Source organism: Parasteatoda tepidariorum, chromosome 2 (assembly GCF_043381705.1).
Source record: "Parasteatoda tepidariorum isolate YZ-2023 chromosome 2, CAS_Ptep_4.0, whole genome shotgun sequence".
In the NCBI taxonomy this organism is placed as follows: domain Eukaryota; kingdom Metazoa; phylum Arthropoda; class Arachnida; order Araneae; family Theridiidae; genus Parasteatoda; species Parasteatoda tepidariorum.
Window position 1 is genome coordinate 67244759 of NC_092205.1, and position 17939 is coordinate 67262697.

The 17939-nt window shown below is 30.3% G+C and overlaps 1 protein-coding gene across 2 annotated transcripts in view; it reads left to right on the forward strand.

Annotated features, from left to right (window-relative positions):
• The window catches only part of LOC107452733 (F-box/LRR-repeat protein 16-like), a 72285-nt gene that overhangs the window by 8393 nt on the left and 45953 nt on the right, over positions 1 to 17939 (forward strand). For both annotated transcript variants that reach the window (XM_071177686.1, XM_071177687.1), the window contains exon 2: positions 16025 to 16806. In XM_071177686.1, the coding sequence (XP_071033787.1) occupies positions 16025 to 16806 (782 nt within the window). The remainder of the gene's footprint in view (positions 1 to 16024; positions 16807 to 17939) is intronic.

The window sequence follows — 17939 nt, forward strand, 5'->3', positions numbered from 1 at the left end:
TGTTCCAAAAGATGGCAATTGTTTCAAGTACCTGTGCAAAAGGTTTCCATGTTTATCCCAAGCTAAGTTGAAAGAAGGAATATTTGTTGGTCCTGATATCCGCAAACTCATGAAGGATAAAGAATTTAAGACTAACAGAAACAGAAAAAGAAGCTTGGGTTGCTTTCAAAGATGTCGTCAGTAAATTTCTGGGTAATTAAGAGGATCCTTATTATAAGGAAATTGTAATGAAAATGCTGGACGAATTTAAAACGTTGGGTTGCTCCATGAGTGTAAAAATGCATTTCCTTCACTCACATGTGGATTTTTTCCCTGAAAATTTAGGAGCAGTCACCTAGAACAAGGGGAAATGTTCCATCAAGACATCAGAGATATGGAGCTTAAATATCAAGGAAGATGGGACAAGAACATGTTCGCTGACTACTGTTGGATGATAGCTCGGGATAAACCTGAGATTAAGCATAAAAGAAGATAATCAAAAATAAGTTTCAGAGAAACTTTTCTCTTTTGTTTTTTGCTTGCTTTGTGTTTTGTTTCAAACTTTCATATACACAAACACAATATTTGTTATTCTTGGTTAATCGTCAATTTTACGTAAGTTATCTCAATAAAAACAAATTAAAATGGTTTGTTGGTGATTTTCTTCTAGTCTAGAAGCTGATGTAAAAAGTTTGAACACAAGGAACTTATTGTTTTTCTCTCAACCAGAGGTGACTTCTGCGGTCTGATTACAGTATTTTTCATTCATTTTAACCTATAAAAATTAGCTGATAGCTCAAAAATCAATTTTCTTTCCCAAGATTAAATTTTACATAGATCGAAATGAATGAGGAGAACAGTTACCGGATAGTACATGCAAAATTGTTTGAGATAATGCCTTTCCAAATAGGATTTTAGTAAAAACATTAATATCGATTTCATAAAAAATTCTGATGTGATTGGTAAAAATGAAGGTCATTTTCGAAATCAGCGCATCAAATAACATATAAATCAATAATAACTTAGCTTGCATTTTTCAAAAAGTTCAATTTCGCAGGCTTGTGTAATTTATTACATCTTTTTATGAATTGCGGAAGGCTCTATTTTGTATTTGTTTTAAAATTACAACCCATTACAACTGACAATGCAAGTCTAAATATCACAATCTATTTTTTTTATTATTTTTTTTTCTTAATTGCTTATTATATATTATTTATTTTTAATTCATAATTATATAATTTTTGTTTATTTATCGATTTGATCATTTATTCATTTCTTTCTTTATTTATTTGTTAAATTTTGCATACTGTTTTCGTATTTTTACAATATATTATTATTTTACACACTTAAACGTTGATGTGTTCTCCTTAATGCATTTTCTTTATATTTCTGAGAAGGACTTAAAACCGTGTTCTGAGCGAGAAACATTCTATTAAAAACTTAACCAAATTTGTTTCTTATTTGTTTGTTTCTGTTCAGAACTGAACAAATATTGATCAAAAAAATTTTTTTGATCAAAACCAAGAGGGAGAGAAGTTAAGAAGAAAAAAGTTAACTCAATTACAGAACTAAGTAAAAGAACATGCCTTGTGACATTTCGAAAGCGCTCGAAGTTTTATATTCCGGAAGCATTTTAAACTCAGCTGTGAATGTAGAACACATTTTTTTTCTTATCTAAGATACATTTTAATAGGAAAAGAAGTATATCCTAACAGTTTCCAGCCGTAGGTGTATTTTCTATAAATAATCTTTCTATAAATAATCTTACTAAAATCTTACATTACACTTTCTCCTACTAAAATTTTTGATTAAATTTTAACTTCCAAAATACTATGTAGCATCCTTTAAAAACAACATATAACTTTTAGAACATATTTAAAGTATATGTTTAAGTATAAAGTAATCTTAGAATCGAAGAAATCTAATGTTTGCATTTATCATTCTATTGGAAATTTGTTCCATTTTTGTGCTAAGTATTACATACAAAACCATTCAATGTTTGTAAACAAAATATCTAAAATTATTAATTTTTTCTCATTCTGATAGTTTTTCTAATTCACAATTTTTCTAGTAGACTCTGATATATTTACCAAAGATTAATGTTTTTAGATTAATGTTTCGATTCTCAGATTTAAGTTTTTATTTTGTATTCTTCCCTGAATATAATTGTTACGTAGCTTTTTATTATAATTTAATATTTGAATTCCAGCTTATCCGAATCATTAATTAAACTCAGTGTTTTTAATAAAAGCTTTTTATTTTACTATTATTTTTCCCAACTGTAGTTACACTTTTCATTACAAAAAACGGCAAATGAATCCTAATAAAACACAGAAAAACATCGATATTAATATATTACTATCAATATCAATAAGTTATTTATCCCTTTCTATCAATACGAAATTAGTGTATAACTATAAATAAGTTAAAGAAAATATATGTTAATATGAATATACCCCTATTAGTTAAAACCTAAATCTAGAGTTTTCATCAGTACTTCATACGAAATACTTGACATCTATATTTTTTTACAATTTTCAGTTATAAATAAACAATGAAGTATGGAGTAATAATATAATATGTTAAGATTAAGCCAGTTGTTTCAACGAAAAGTAATCAACTTTTTTAAACTTCATTTTCATTTCAAAAATGAAAAAAAAAATTTTATTTTTACATAACTCAACAAAAAACCCAGTTAAAAATATTTTATTTCATTTTCAGATTGATTTATGTTTATAATAAAGGAATGCGTGCGTAAATAAAATTGGACATCGATATCCTTAAACTAAATTTTAGTAGTAACAGTATTTCTTGCTAGCATAATATTAAGGTAAATCTTATTGCACATAAATTATGTTTATTGTTCTGGGATAATTAAATATTCAACCAGGATAGTTAATTTCATTTAATATTTTCTGTTTCAATTAATAATTTTATTTAATATTTCCTGGTGTTCAATTCTAGTTTTATTTCACCGAGAATTTGTTAAAATGCTTTTAAAATATCCTACGCTTAACAAAAGATATAATAATAAACGCTATTGAAAATTTAAGTACATTGAATAAAAAAGTAATTAATTATAAAGTACATTTATTAATGTCTCTAGATTAAGAAAAGTTCTGAGTTAATTATTCTACAACCTAACAGCCATCGTGAAATTTTTTAGAAGCAGAGAATTTTTTTAAAAGCTTACTTTCAAAAAAGAAAACTTATAAAACTTTTAAAGCTTAGTTTTAAAAAATTTAAGAATAAAAATATATTTTTATTTATACAGCCATGAAATAAATTACCTTAGGACTATGTCTTTTAAAATCAGAATTATTATTATCAGAATTATTATTATTATCAGAATTGTTGTTATTAGAATTATTTATCAGAATTATAAATCAGAGTTATTATTAATATCAGAATTATTAATTATCATCAGAATAATTGTTTGACAGAAAATTATATGATTTTTATATTATTTACCAAAAATGTTATAATACCGGGCAGGGTAATATATTTAAGTTTTACTGGATATCCGGAACACGAAGGATGACTAATAAAACTTTTGCCGGGTACTTGGAACCGGTCTGATAAAATATGAATTTTTTACCGGGTACCCACACCCGACACCTCTCTAGTTAGAAATAAATTTTAATTTGGTTAATTACTGCTAGAGATTTTATAATTTCGCTAATTGAAGACTTGCGGATGAGAAACAATGGCTAGACAATATCTTTATTTTCTGTACTTAATGTATGCATTTTAGATTTAAACTTGAAATCAATAAAATTTCCTTTAAACCTTCATCCACTTCAATTGTCATAGAGTGTTAAAAATTGATTTTATTTTGGTCAATGAGAGCTAGCGATTTGTAGATTTCGCTAATTGAAAGATTGCGGAAAGGAAATAAAGGCTATGCATTATCTTTATTTTCTGTACTCAATGTATATTAAATTTACACATAATTTACTCGAAATCAATAAAATTTCTCTTAAACCTTCATCCGCTTCAATTCTTCTAGAATGTTAAAAATTGGTTTTATTTCGGTTAATGAGAGCTAGAGATTTATAGATTTAGCTAATTGAAAGCTTGCGGACAAGAAATAAAGGCTAACCATTATCTTTATTTTCTGTTTTTAGTTTATACATTTTAAATTTAACTTACTGGAAATCAATAAAATTTCCCTTAAACATTCATCCACTTATTTATCTTAGAATGTTAGAAATCGCTTTCAATTTGGTTTATGAGGTCTGTATTTTTATAGTTTCCTAATTGAAAGCTTGCGGACAATAAATGTAGGATAGGCATTATCTTCAGTTTCTGTGCACAGTATATACAATTTTAAACTTAGTTTATTCGAAATCAATAAAATTTCCCTTAAACCTTCATCCGCTTCAGTTCTCTTAGAGTGTTAGAAATTGATTTTAATTGATTTAATGAGGGCTAGAGATTTATAGATTTTACTAATCGAAAGCTTGCGGAGAAAAAATAAAGGCCGGGTATTACTTTTATTTTCTGTTCTCAGTTTAGACACTTTAAACTTAACTTACTGGAAATCAGTAAGGCCGGGTATTATTTTTATTTTCTGTTCTCAGTTTAGACATTTTAAACTTAATTTACTGGAAATCAGTAAACTTTTAGCTTAAACCTTCATCCACTTCATTTATCTTAGAATGTTAGAAATCGATTTTAATTTGGTTTATGAGGGCTATGTATTTATAGTTTCTTAACTGAACGATTGCGGACAATAAATAAAAGATGGGCATTATCTTTAGTTTCTGTACTCAATGTATACAATTTCAAACTTAGTTTACTCGAAATCAATAAAATTTCCCTTAAACCTTCATCCGCTTCAGTTCTCTTAGAGTGTTAGAAATTGATTTTAACTAATTTAATGAGGGTTAGAGATTTATAGATTTCGCTATTTGAAAGGTTGCGGACAAGAAATAAAAGCCAGGTATTATCATTATTTTTTGTTCTCAATTAATACATTTTAAACTTAACTTATTGGAAATCAATAAAATTTACTTTAAGCCCTTATCTACTTCATTTATCTTAGAATGTTGGTAATCGATTTTAATTTGGTTAATGAGTGCTAGAGATTTATAGATTTCGCTGATATTAAGCTTGTGGACAAGAAATAAAGGTTAGGCATTATCTTTATTTCTTATTCTCAACGTTTAGATTTTGAAATTGAATTTTATGAAATTTACTGAAATTTCCCTTAAAATTCCATCCACTTCAATAATCTTAGAATATTAGAAATCGATTTTAATTTGGTTAATGAGTGCTAAAGATTTAGTAATTTCCCTGATATTATGCTTGCGGACAAGAAATAAAGGTTAGGCATTATCTTTATTTTTCATTCTCAACGTTTAGATTTTGAAATTGAATTTTATGTTATTTACTGAAATTTCCCTTAAAAATTCCATCCACTTCAATAATCTTAGAATATTATAAAATCGATTTTAATTTGGTTAATGAGTGCTAAAGATTAATAGATTTCGCTGATATTAAACTTGCAGACAAGAAATAAAGGTTAGGCATTATCTTTATTTCCTATTCTCAACGTTTAGATTTTGAAATTGAATTTTATGGAATTTACTGGAATTTCCCTTAAAATTCCATCCACTTCAATAATCTTAGAATATTAGAAAACGATTTTAATTTGGTTAATGAGTGCTAGAGATTAATAGATTTCGCTGATATTAAACTTGCAGACAAGAAATAAAGGTTAGGTATTATCTTTATTTTCTATTCTCAACGTTTAGATTTTGAAATTGAATTTTATGGAATTTACTGAAATTTCCCATAAAATTCCATCCACTTCAATAATCTTAGAATATTAGAAATCGATTTTAATTTGGTTAATGAGTGCTAGAGATTAATAGATTTTGCTGATATTAAACTTGTAGACAAGAAATAAAGGTTAGGCATTATCTTTATTTTCTATTCTCAACGTTTAGATTTTGAAATTGAATTTTATGTAATTTACTGAAATTTACCTTAAAATTCCATCTACTTAAATAATCTTAGAATGTTAGAAATCGATTTTAATTAAATTAATGAGTGCTAGAGATTTATAGATTTCACAAATTAGAAAATTGCGGACAAGTAATAAAGCCTAGACTTTAACGTTAATTTTCTCTAATTCTCTAAAATTTCACTTTAATCCTTAACCACTGCATTTATCTCAAAAAGTTGGAATCAAATTTCAATTGATTTTATATTAGATTAAGTAAAAAATATTGTAACATGAGAATCTATGGGTTTAATTTTTTCAAAAACAATTTTAAGTAGAACCGCATTATAATCAATTTACGATTCTCTCTGATAATTATTCCCCAATTTCGCATTTTTTCACACAAAGAATAAGCGGTTAAAGTTAAGATGGGTTCTGTTAATTATCTTTAAACTACATCAGTTTTTTTTCTTCTTAAATGCCCTTAAGAGCTTTGCAAGAGTTAGATTTCGCAAAATACCTAAAAGGCTGTTCATTTTATATTTTTTACGCCCAACTAGTTTGTCAAACTGCTTCAAAGGAACATTTTCTTTTTTTTCACTGGAACATTTTCATTTCCTTTTTTTTACAATTTTCAGCATTTATTATTTTTTTAATGTAATACAAATTTTTGCACAAGTAGCTATTGAAAATTTTTTTAAAAAACTTCTCCTTACGAGAATTATATGAAAAATCACATTTAAAAAGAGTTTAAACATAATTTTTGGAAAAACTGTTTTTAAATTGTTAATGAGTTTTATACTCAAAACTAAGAGCGAAAACGGTGAATTTAGTAAAAAAAGTAAAATTAAAAAAATAGTGCGTGTAGTCCCTCCTCGCGGAAAAAGTTAAACTTCGTAACCTGCGACGTTAATTATAGAAGAATCAGCAGTCGTAGAAGGATCACTAGTTCTACTCAACGACTCTTTTTCCCGCTCCGCTCGCTTCCGTGCTCTGTAATAACGGTAATATTGTGCATTTTTACCTCGTGGACCTCTTTAACCAGTGGAAGTGCTTGCGGTTGCCTCATCGTCTCGCCCAGGAAAATGTACTTGTATTAAAAAGGTATGTGAATGCGTCATAATGTAATTTCAAAAGAGAAAACCTAACAATCAATTGATATTCACAAGAGACGTACCTTGACATAACCTTAAATCCGTCGCATCTTGAGCTACAATTGCCGTCCAACTCAACTGCAGTTGGATTACAACGTGACGTTAACCACAGAAGCAATGGCGGACAACATCCAGCAGCACATTGAAATCAGCCAAGATTTTGATTTTGACATTTTGATTTTGACATAGCTTCTTCATTAAACATACCACTCTTCATTTAGCTCAGCTATAATGTGTTTTTTCTTGGACAAAGTCATTATTTGCTCTCTAAAACACTGGTCGACAATAACAAAATCAATACAAATTCAAAATAAATATTTGTTTACGTTATTAACGCATGCGCAATGAGAGATAATGTCTGCGTTGGACCGACTGCTCACGCTGAGCTAACAAAAAAGTATTTTTTTGGCGTCAGCTCTACGTCAACTTTCCGCTGACGCCCAGATAAGGCGCTAGTTCTAAGAAACCAGGCCTTGAGCTAACAAACCAGTATTTTGTTGACGTCAGCGGGACGTTGACGTCCCGCTGACGCCCAGATAAGGCGCTTGTCCTAAGAAACCAGACCTTAAGAAGTATAACTTCAAAAACTATTTAAAGTAAAAATAATTTTCATGGCGTCAAAATTAAAACTGTATTTAAAATAGGCATATTTCAATAACTTCGATTTAGAAAATCAATATACAAATAAAACGATTTAAAATCAAAATGCGATTTAAATTGCTATTTAAATTGTAAGAATTAAATATAGGCGGAAAATATTCTTTATTGTCAGTGATGTTAGTGATTTTTATAACTAACTAATAATGTTCATTTTTATTTTATATTAAATATAAAGAAATTGTTAATAATTGTCTTAACATTTATTCAGTAATCAATTTTAAGTACATAATTTAATATCCAATACTATTTAAGAATACTTGCTCAGTTTCATATTTATTTTTTGAATCTGCTACAACTTAAAAGTTGGTATTTTTCAAAACAATTAAATTCAAGATCACTTGAAAACTATATAAATAGTATATGGTAGTCATATTAATCCGATAATCATTAATTATATATAATACTCATACGGATAAGTATAAATAATACTTATATTGATGTCAATTTAGCTCATATTTTCTTATATATATTATGTGCAGCTTTGAGCTCAATAATTTTATTTGAAACCATATTCAAGAAATACAGGATGTTTTATAATCGCCGCCCTTAACACGTGTACATATTTCCTTCTCAAATTAATTCAAATCAATTATTCAATATGGATAGCAAATCAATATGTAAGTAGGATAAAATAAATTTTATGGAAATCTTTTCGTATCACTAGTGAGGAAGACGGGATGAAAAATATGAAAACAAATTTATTGCTTGATGAAAGTTAGAAATTTTTCGAACTATCACCTTTTAATTTTTTAACAGATTTTTATATCTTCAACTCCGCTTCTCTCAGTAGTAATTTGTTAAATTGTAATATAGTTTTTGTTTATTCATCATTCAGACTTTAATTAACGCTCCTAATGTGTATATCCCTTTGAATTCAGTTTCGAAAAGGATTATAGAAGTATATAATAAAGGAGTTCTTCACGGAACAACTTGTATATTTTTTCGTAAATTTATTCCTCCTTGTATATATTATTTATACAATACTTATCAGATTGGAAATAGTTTGCTTGTTCCAAATTAAAATATATACTAACGACTGAATAATTGGGTACTTGCACTTCAAGAAGAAGATCGCATATACCCACACACGTGACCTATTACGTCATCGCCAGCTAGTTGCTTATAAGCAAAATGGCATGTTAAAGTCGAGCTAAGTTTCTCCACATAAGTTGGAATGTTAATTAACCCGAAGTTAATTGAATACAGCATCGTGTGGCATATCGAATTTGTTGAAATACATAATTCTTTTTTGTTAACGTCTTTTACTTTACTTAAATTTATTATTTGTTTATGTATCTTATTATGACCTTGATATATTTTTGTTTTGTGTACCTGGCAACTTCGATGCATAATTAGTTTGTTTATGTTCTACATGGCCTGTCTTTGTGCTAAGAAATGCATAGTTAAAGAATTGAAATCTTTGTGAAAGAATATAGAATGTGTTTCTTAAGAGATTTGATACTTGATGGGCTTGGCTCTACTCGAAATAGAATCGAAAGAACAGTCACAAAAGTAAACAGATGCCCCGTTTCAGCATCCAATCAGGATCGAGATGCCCGCACTACGTCACTTGCGGATATCTTATTGTTACAACCGTAATCAGAGCTTTTTTTAAAGGAAATTTAATTTATGAGTTGACGATATGTACTTAAACCAAAGTTATTAAAATTGAATGGTTTTTTAAGGCTTATAAAATAATAGAAACCCGTACTTTTTCGCTTTAATTATTTAATAATTATACAATACTTGTTTATGAACACCATGATAGCTGCTATTGTGAATGATTCACTTGATTCTTGATGTATCGAGTGAATAAAGAAAGAAAAGAATAATTATAGAAGCTAATGAATTAGTTGAAACATTCTTTTAATCTATTCATTTGTAATTCAGATCATCCGCTTTAAAGAGATAAGCTTATAAAAACTTTTAACTTGTAGTTTTGAGATTTATATTGAGAAAAACAATTATTTTTTAGTTTTGAGATTAATCCGCTCTAACATTACTTTTTCACTCTAGTATCGTATTTGTTTACATTTTCAGCTGTGTAAATGTTACGCAATCATTATCTTACATAAAATCAGAATCATATACAACGAAATCGAGATTAGAAGAACGGATAAGGAAGTTTTTGTTTTTGTAAACATTCCTCAAAGGGAGAGGAAAAGCATAAATGAAATCATTCATCTTTTTCTAATATTTTTTCCCTACAACAATTAATAAAAAATAAAATCTGTCGGCAAAGGAAAAAAGAACATTTAATAAAAAAAAAATTTTTTTTGCAATTTCCTTAATGAAGTCATTCACAAATCGCGTGATCTAACTTTCATTAAATACAAGTTGGCTGCTTCTTTTAATTCCAAGCGCCTTTTTATGTAACTCAATCATCTGATGAAAGACGCCTCTATGTGAAAAGAAATGCATTTTATCGGAAAATTGGCTCCCTCGCCAAGATTGGCTTCTTCTGTTGCTAAGGCAATGGATCTTTTTAGTGATTTCTAAGGGAGGACTGTATTTGTGGAAATAAATTCTGCTAGAAATGTTTTTTACAGAGGAATAAAGCTATCTTTGATCCTGCTATATATAACATTCTAAAGAATGTTCTTAAGAATGGTTGCTGCCATTGTAATACAATCTGAGTATAATTAAAGTGCTCGTAATCTTAGTGGTTGTAATCTTGTAATAATAGATATTCATTAAACCTTTTGATAAAAAATAAAACAGGTCTAATATTAAAAAGCAGATCTGAGAATTTTATTGTTTCAGTCCGAAGCACAAATTTTAAGTTTTTTTATAAAATATATAAATAATACGAGCTATATTTTTTAAGTGCAAAAATATGAAGTTAAGATTGTGATGCAACTTTAAAAAAATTATAACTTAAATTTAACTATCCAATTTTTCAGAATCTACTTGAAAGCCTTAATCTAAACCGGAATATACAAGGTGGTTAAAGTTAAATTGACAGTAATTAGAGACTCGTAGCTCCGTTGCGATTCTCCAATCCAGCGGACTTTAACTACCCGCTCTTCAATTGGGCATGTTCTTAAATGGAAAAAAGCCTGGATTCCTGACTTTATTTGAGTTTATGTAGCAAATTTAAAAGAAATAAGCAAAAGCTTGCATTATAATTGTGACCAACTACATTCGAAAGGAAAATTTCCACAAAAAAAAAGTTGTTGAAGGCAGTTTGATTGCCAATTTTAGCACTCTGGTTTTGCTAACGAATAGTTATTTAGATCAGTGGTTCCAAAAGGTGCCTCCATGGAGCCCTGGGGTTCCTTGTAAAGATTTGTTCCGAGAATTAGGATTTTTTCTCCTAGTAATAGTTTTTGAAACCTGTGATTGTTATTTGATTTATTCAATAACGTTTTATTTTCTAAAACATTTATAAAATATTACATTAGTATGTCACATCCCGCATTTCAAATCAAAATATTAATGCTAAATTCAAGTATTTTTTAATTTGAGGGAAACTTTTTTTTGACAAATAAACGCCTTTTATGTAATTTAAAGTAATATATAATAATACACAAGTGGATCAAATATAAATTAGACTTTTTAATAGCAATAGACAGTTTTCTCGTTGTCATGGCAACAATGGAAATTTATTTAACAGTGCTTACATCTTTTTTTTTTTACTAGCTTGAATAATGAGTGAGTGTAAAGTTCCTAATGCAGTTGCACATCGATTAAATTTTTAACAAATGAAAATGTCCTAACCTAGTAAAATTTTGCGCAGATTACAGGTAAAGTTCGGCAATGATACCCTGCCAAGGGTTTAAATAGGCAAATCATGTATGCAAATTTGAAATTAATCTTGCTTGCACCACTACTCCACTGAATGAATCTGCTCCATTCAAAGCAAAATCTTGGTTATCTGCTGGTAAAATACTCACAAATGTTTCTTAGGACTAACGAAGTTTTGTGTACATTGATTTCCTTCATGAATGATGAACAATTAATGCAAATTATTATTGTGAACTTTTAGAGAAAGTCAAAGCAGCCCACCAGTCCAAAAGACGTGGCATGCCGATCCACAATGTTCTCTTGCAATTGCGACAATTCATAAAACCGCAATAACGCAACAAAAGTTACAAGTATTACACTGGGAAACAGTTGAATATCCTCCATATAGCCCGGACTCGGCACCTCGACAAACCATCAGACACATTTGAGAATTTTACAGACTTCTCAAAAATGGAGACTGATTCCGCAGACAAGGAATATCGATCATAATAGAAAGTCATTTCTTGTAAACAGTATTTTAATATTTGTTTAGTAAAGAAGTCTCATTTATATTTGATCTTCCCTCGTATATATATAATATAATATAATATAATATAATAAATTATAATATAATATAATATAATATAATGTATCGAATAGTTCAGTTCTAAGTAATAACTAAAAAGGATTCGAGACACATTTTTAAAAAATGCAACTTTTGTTTGAATTTTTCTTTTTGTATGCGTGTTTGCTGTTATATTATACAAATGGTATACAAAACAAAGCTTTCACATCTTCTGTGAGTTATTTTTAAAAAATTTAGTAATTTTAAAAATTTATGTTTCTAGTTTTTATAGTTCTAGTTTTCTAGTTTTTCCAGTTTCTAGTTCTACTATAAAGGACCATCCATAAATGATTGCGCACTTTTATTTAATATTTTCAATCCCCCTTCTCCCCTTTTACAATGTGTCACTCTCCGGCGTACCCTCCGACCCCCCCCCTTCTGACATATCAAGCTAAATTACACAAAAATATGATAGCTATTCAGAAACAAAACACTTGTTATGAATCATATTTCAAAATTTTTAAACTATGTGTTTTAATCACTTTTGGGTGAATAAAAATAGTAATTTTAAATAAATAATCCCAAGAAAATGAAGCGGTAAGACGTTACTTGATTAGAAACTTCAGCATCTTCAAAAAGATGCAAATTATCATAAACAAATACAAAATTATACAAATTGAGCGCATGAAACAGTCGACATGTTTCGATCGTTCAAAAATATGTGCCCATTTTCAGAACTTTCCAGGCGTGAATCAGACGAAGAAAAAATCATTTGAAATATAAAACGTTCAGTTGCCAATTAAAAATTGAAAAATAAAGGGGAAAAGCTAAACTAGGAAAAACTCAATAGGGAAATATGAAAAACAGAACAAGGAAAACCACAGCGGCGGAGAGTTGCAAATCAATGTAAAATGCATTGTTAACGGCATTAGTTCCTCCCCACTTCTCCATAACGCGTGGAAAGGCATTTTATCCTGATTTGCCCCTCTCGGCCATTGTGGTTTTTCCAGTTTTATTTCTCACCTTTAATTTTCAATTTTTCGTTGGCAACTTTACGTTTCATATTTCAAATCACTTTTGTTTCTTCTCATTCATGTCAGGATAATCTTGAAAATGCCGCCAATTTTTGACCGTTTGAAACATGTCGACTGTTTTTTTTCTAATTTATATAATTTGAAGCGAATGAAGTTTTAAATCAATTAAAAATAATAATGGTTAAATTTATGTTTATTTTGATGAAAAATACGAACAAATAGGAAAACTTATTATATAAATTATTTAATCTGATGATTAAATCCGATGATTAATCCGATGTTTTAATTTCAATCAAAATTTATGATGGCACAATTCTTGGTACTCCCTTCCTTACACCTTGTTGCAATTTTAAAAAAACTTTTATCTTCTACATTTGTTGTTGTTGTTGCTAATTCCCATCTGGTCTGACGGGGTCAGACCAGATCAATGAATCCGTTGATATTAAGAAAATCCGAAACCAGAGGAATGAATGTCGTTCCAGTCCAGCCCTAAACAGTTCAAGATGTGCTCAGGTGATGCCTGGTTTTGTTGGCATTTAGGGCAAAGAGGAAAAATCTTTTGATTTGCAGAAAATGTGAGACTTTTCAGGTGTCCACTGGCCAGTCGGGATAAGCAGGTGTTGGTTTGCCTGTCACCAGGAAGAGATAGAGAGAGTCCTGGTCTTTTTGCTTTATACCAGTAGTGAATAGGTGGAAGCAGCCACTTTTGTTTATTCTGGGCCTTTTGCCTTGCAAAAAGTTCAAGGTATGTAAGCTCTGAGGTGGAGAGGACTAGATGGTCTAGTCCCTTCTTTGCAAGAGTGTCAGCCAACTCGTTGCCGTGGATATCGACGGGCGACGGGATCCATTGAAAGTGGACCTCGTGCTGTTGGGAAATGAGCTTTACTTTTTGCAAGATCGAAAAACTGGTTTTATCTCCAATGAGGGCCCAATTTTTGAGGTGTTGAATTGAACTACTCTACATTTGTGACATCTTTTATTAACCACTACTAATTGAAATTATTATGCTTCAATACTAAAAATGCTTGAGTCACTTTGCTGTTTTTTATTGGTTTTTAAACAAACTTTAAATCATTTCTAAAATTAAAATCGCAACTTTTCCTTTATTTTTAAAGGACAAAACAAGCAAAATACATGGAAATATATTGTAAATTTCCTACAGACAAATTAAAGCAATCTCAAATATTTCTGATTTTATGCAGTTATCATAAAAGATGTTGAAATAGTTTTGAAGTGGTGCAGAAAACCTTTCTTGAAACTTTTTTTAAAAATACATGCATTGTTTTTCATTTTGTTTGCTCAAAAATTTTTTTATTTGATTTTTATTTCAATTTATAAATACAAAGTTGGAAAGGCATAATTTTTAAAATTGATTTGATACTCGTCTAACGCACTGTTCTCAGCACAAATTTCTGACACTACTGTTTGAAACTCTGTCTGACAAAAATTTCTCGGGGGAAAAAAAAGTTAAATAACAATTAACCGCTAAATTACCGTATTAAACTGAAACAGCCCAAAAATAATTAAAATGTAGTATGATAACTGTGTGAGAAAAATCACTTATTGACTGTTTTTATCCAATATGGTTAAATGACCAAAATTTTAGCTGCACCAGCTGAACCTACCTTATGACGCCACTTAGTTTCCTCACAGCTAGGTATATATTATGATCGAGAAATCTAATCTGTCAATTTCATTACCCAGAACGGGGATTCAAATCCCAGTGTTACCACAATATTTCTTCCATTCCTTTAACTCATTAGGAGTTTCCAGTGTCCTGTACTACTCAACTCTAGAGTCTAGACTATTGCAATACGAGACTCTCATTCCCGCATAGATGGCAGCACCACAGAGCTTCTTAACTGAAAACAGTTTTGCATTTCTTATCTCTCGCGATAGATAGCGCCACTAGATAAACTAATTAAGCCACATTCCAAAATTCACAGGATAAAACAAAACTCCACTACAACCCAACTCAAATATCCTATACATAACGAAAAGCTTAAGATCTCCTCACTAGATCCATTACCCAAAGTTAATTGTATCGCTTTCTCTGCATAACGTATAAACCAATTTTTATCCAAATTCAATACGCATAACGAATTCTGGATGGGTCTGAACAGGGTCACTGTAATTATAGCAGTCCTATATATATATTCAAAAATTAAACAATAAGATAACCTTTCAATCTTTTATACTGTCTACGCTTTTAAATGACACCCAGTACTGCTACCTTACCGTTAAAACGACTGATGCATCCGTTTGCTATTCCATAGACGCAATGTTACTCCATTTCCCAATGCCTATTAGAATGTCCGTACTGAATTGTTTATTTCAATATATCCACGAAATTTATCATTTAATTTAGAAAAAATCACAAATAAATTATTTAAACCATTATTTCCTTTGAGGATACGATAGCCACACCTTGAATGAAGGAAGAATGACATGACCCCCAAAATTCTTACTCTAAAATTAAGTCCTAATAGTCGTAATTCATGGTCATTCATAATCATTTCAAAAGATGCTAAAACTCAGTCGTACTTTTATTATTTAAAAATTTTATCAACTTTTTTGTGAAATTTCAGTCTTCTTGTGTGATTTATTTTTGTGTTAAAACATGTGGTCTTCTCATATCATGCATATGGTATTTATTAAAAAAGAAAGTACCCAATCAGCAAATAATTTTTAATATATTTTTCACCAATGAAGTATTATTGTAAATGGTACTCTTATGTATAGATAAATAGTGAAAGAAAGCGTCTTTATTACCAATTTTTCTCTTAATTACCGAATTCTCGATAAAGTAAAACATTGTTTTGTTAAAATTTGTCAAGTATTATTTGGTCAAATATTTGTTTCAACCTAAAACCATTGCGGTAAGTTATTGATGATGAGACTTTTGTATTAAAAACAATATAATTATAGCTAATCTACTGATATTCCATATTTTTAGGTTTGTACGGCATGGCGAGAAGTGCTGTACCAGCCAAAGTTCTGGCGCGGATTGCAACCTGTTCTGAACTATCGAGAACTAAAGACCAGCTCTGCGACTGTCCGGCTAGGAATCTACAAAAGCATCGACAGACGAGCCTTTGATTCGGTGTGTCTCTTTGGAGCAAACGATGAGGACATTTACGAGTTAATCACACAATGCCCACCCAGCCTGGCCAATCGCGTTCGACATGTTGCACTACGGTGCTCTGGTATCACAGACAAAGGCTTAGAAATTCTCGTTGGTGGTTTACCTTCCATTGTCCAGCTGGAGCTCTCCGGCTGCAATGAGGTCACTGATGCTGGACTCTGGGCAAGCCTTACTCCTCGAATTGTGTCACTGACTTTGGCGGATTGTATAAATGTTGCTGATGATACTGTCGCTGCTATAACACAACTGTTGCCTTCACTTTATGAACTGAACTTACAGGCATACCACGTGACTGATGCGGCTTTGTCTTATTTTAGTCCTCGGCAAACAACCAGTCTTTGTATTCTGAGGTTGCGCTCCTGTTGGGAGCTAACCAACCACGGCCTGCTTAACCTGGTGCACTCCCTGCCCAATTTAGTGCAATTATCTCTGTCTGGTTGCTCTAAGATTTCCGATGATGGAGTTGAGATGTTGGCAGAAAATCTCAGGCAGTTGAGATCTCTGGATCTCAGCTGGTGCCCTAGAGTGTCTGACGGTGCGCTTGAATTTATAGCATGTGATCTTAGTCAACTCGAAGAGCTAACTCTTGACAGGTAAGCCAACAAAATCCATTAGGATTTTTCTTTTTTCTTAATTGCAAATTTTTATCTTTTAAAATTATCGAAAGAATTTTTTTAAAACAAAGTTGTAAGTTCTAACTATAATAGAATTTCAGTAGTTTCATAAAATATCTTTTTTCTAGTGGTAAAAAAGGTAATATATTAATATTTATTGAATTATATAAAACGAAATTTTGTTCACCACATCATATGACTAATTTAAACAGTTTTATTAAATATCAAATAGAGGAACGGCCATGCTCTATAGCATTGAGAAAGATTTTATGAGAACTGGGTACCTGAAAGCGACGTCCTGTGTGGGTGTAGAACTTGATTGGCTGCTGAATCCTGGCATTTGTATATGCCACGATTCAGCTGACAACCAGGTTCGACACCCGTGCGTGATAACGCTTGCAGGTATCCACTTAAATCTGATCCGAAAATTGATTCACCGTGGTTATGAAACAAGCTTAATAGCTATAACGTTATCACACCATCTTATTTACATACAACTATCTGATTCCAGCAGTCTTCTTCATCACGAGTTTCAGGTACCCAATTCTGCTTGCTATAAAAATTTTGGTCATAGTTCACTATCATTGATAATTATATTTCGCACAAAACTCAAAAGTTGGAGGGTATACACGGCGATCAGAAATAAAAAGATTTTACCAAACATAAAGACTTCCTCTGCGCAACTTATGCGAGTACTTATATGTTAACTTATACGCAAGTCGACAAATTTCTTACAATATTTCCTGGCAAAAACTCTATCTTGACCCCTGCAGAGCTTATAATTGACTCGACCTATATGAACATTTATTAATGAACTAAGATTGGGACGTCTAAATTTCGTCTCAATAGATCTAGAGGCTTAGACAATTATATTTAATTCCTATATAGGCTGTATAGTGACTAATATATATATAGACTGCATAAAGCAGATCAGTAAGGCTGAACAATGACTATACTATACGGAATGAATTAAACAATTCTACGTAGGGTTTATTTAGGTGCAATATTGGTTGATAACGTTCCTCTATTACTAATTCGGCCAAAATCCCCTAACGGCTAGATTAATGGTAATGGATTGTGATAAAATGGCATAAGATGAGTACATTATCTAC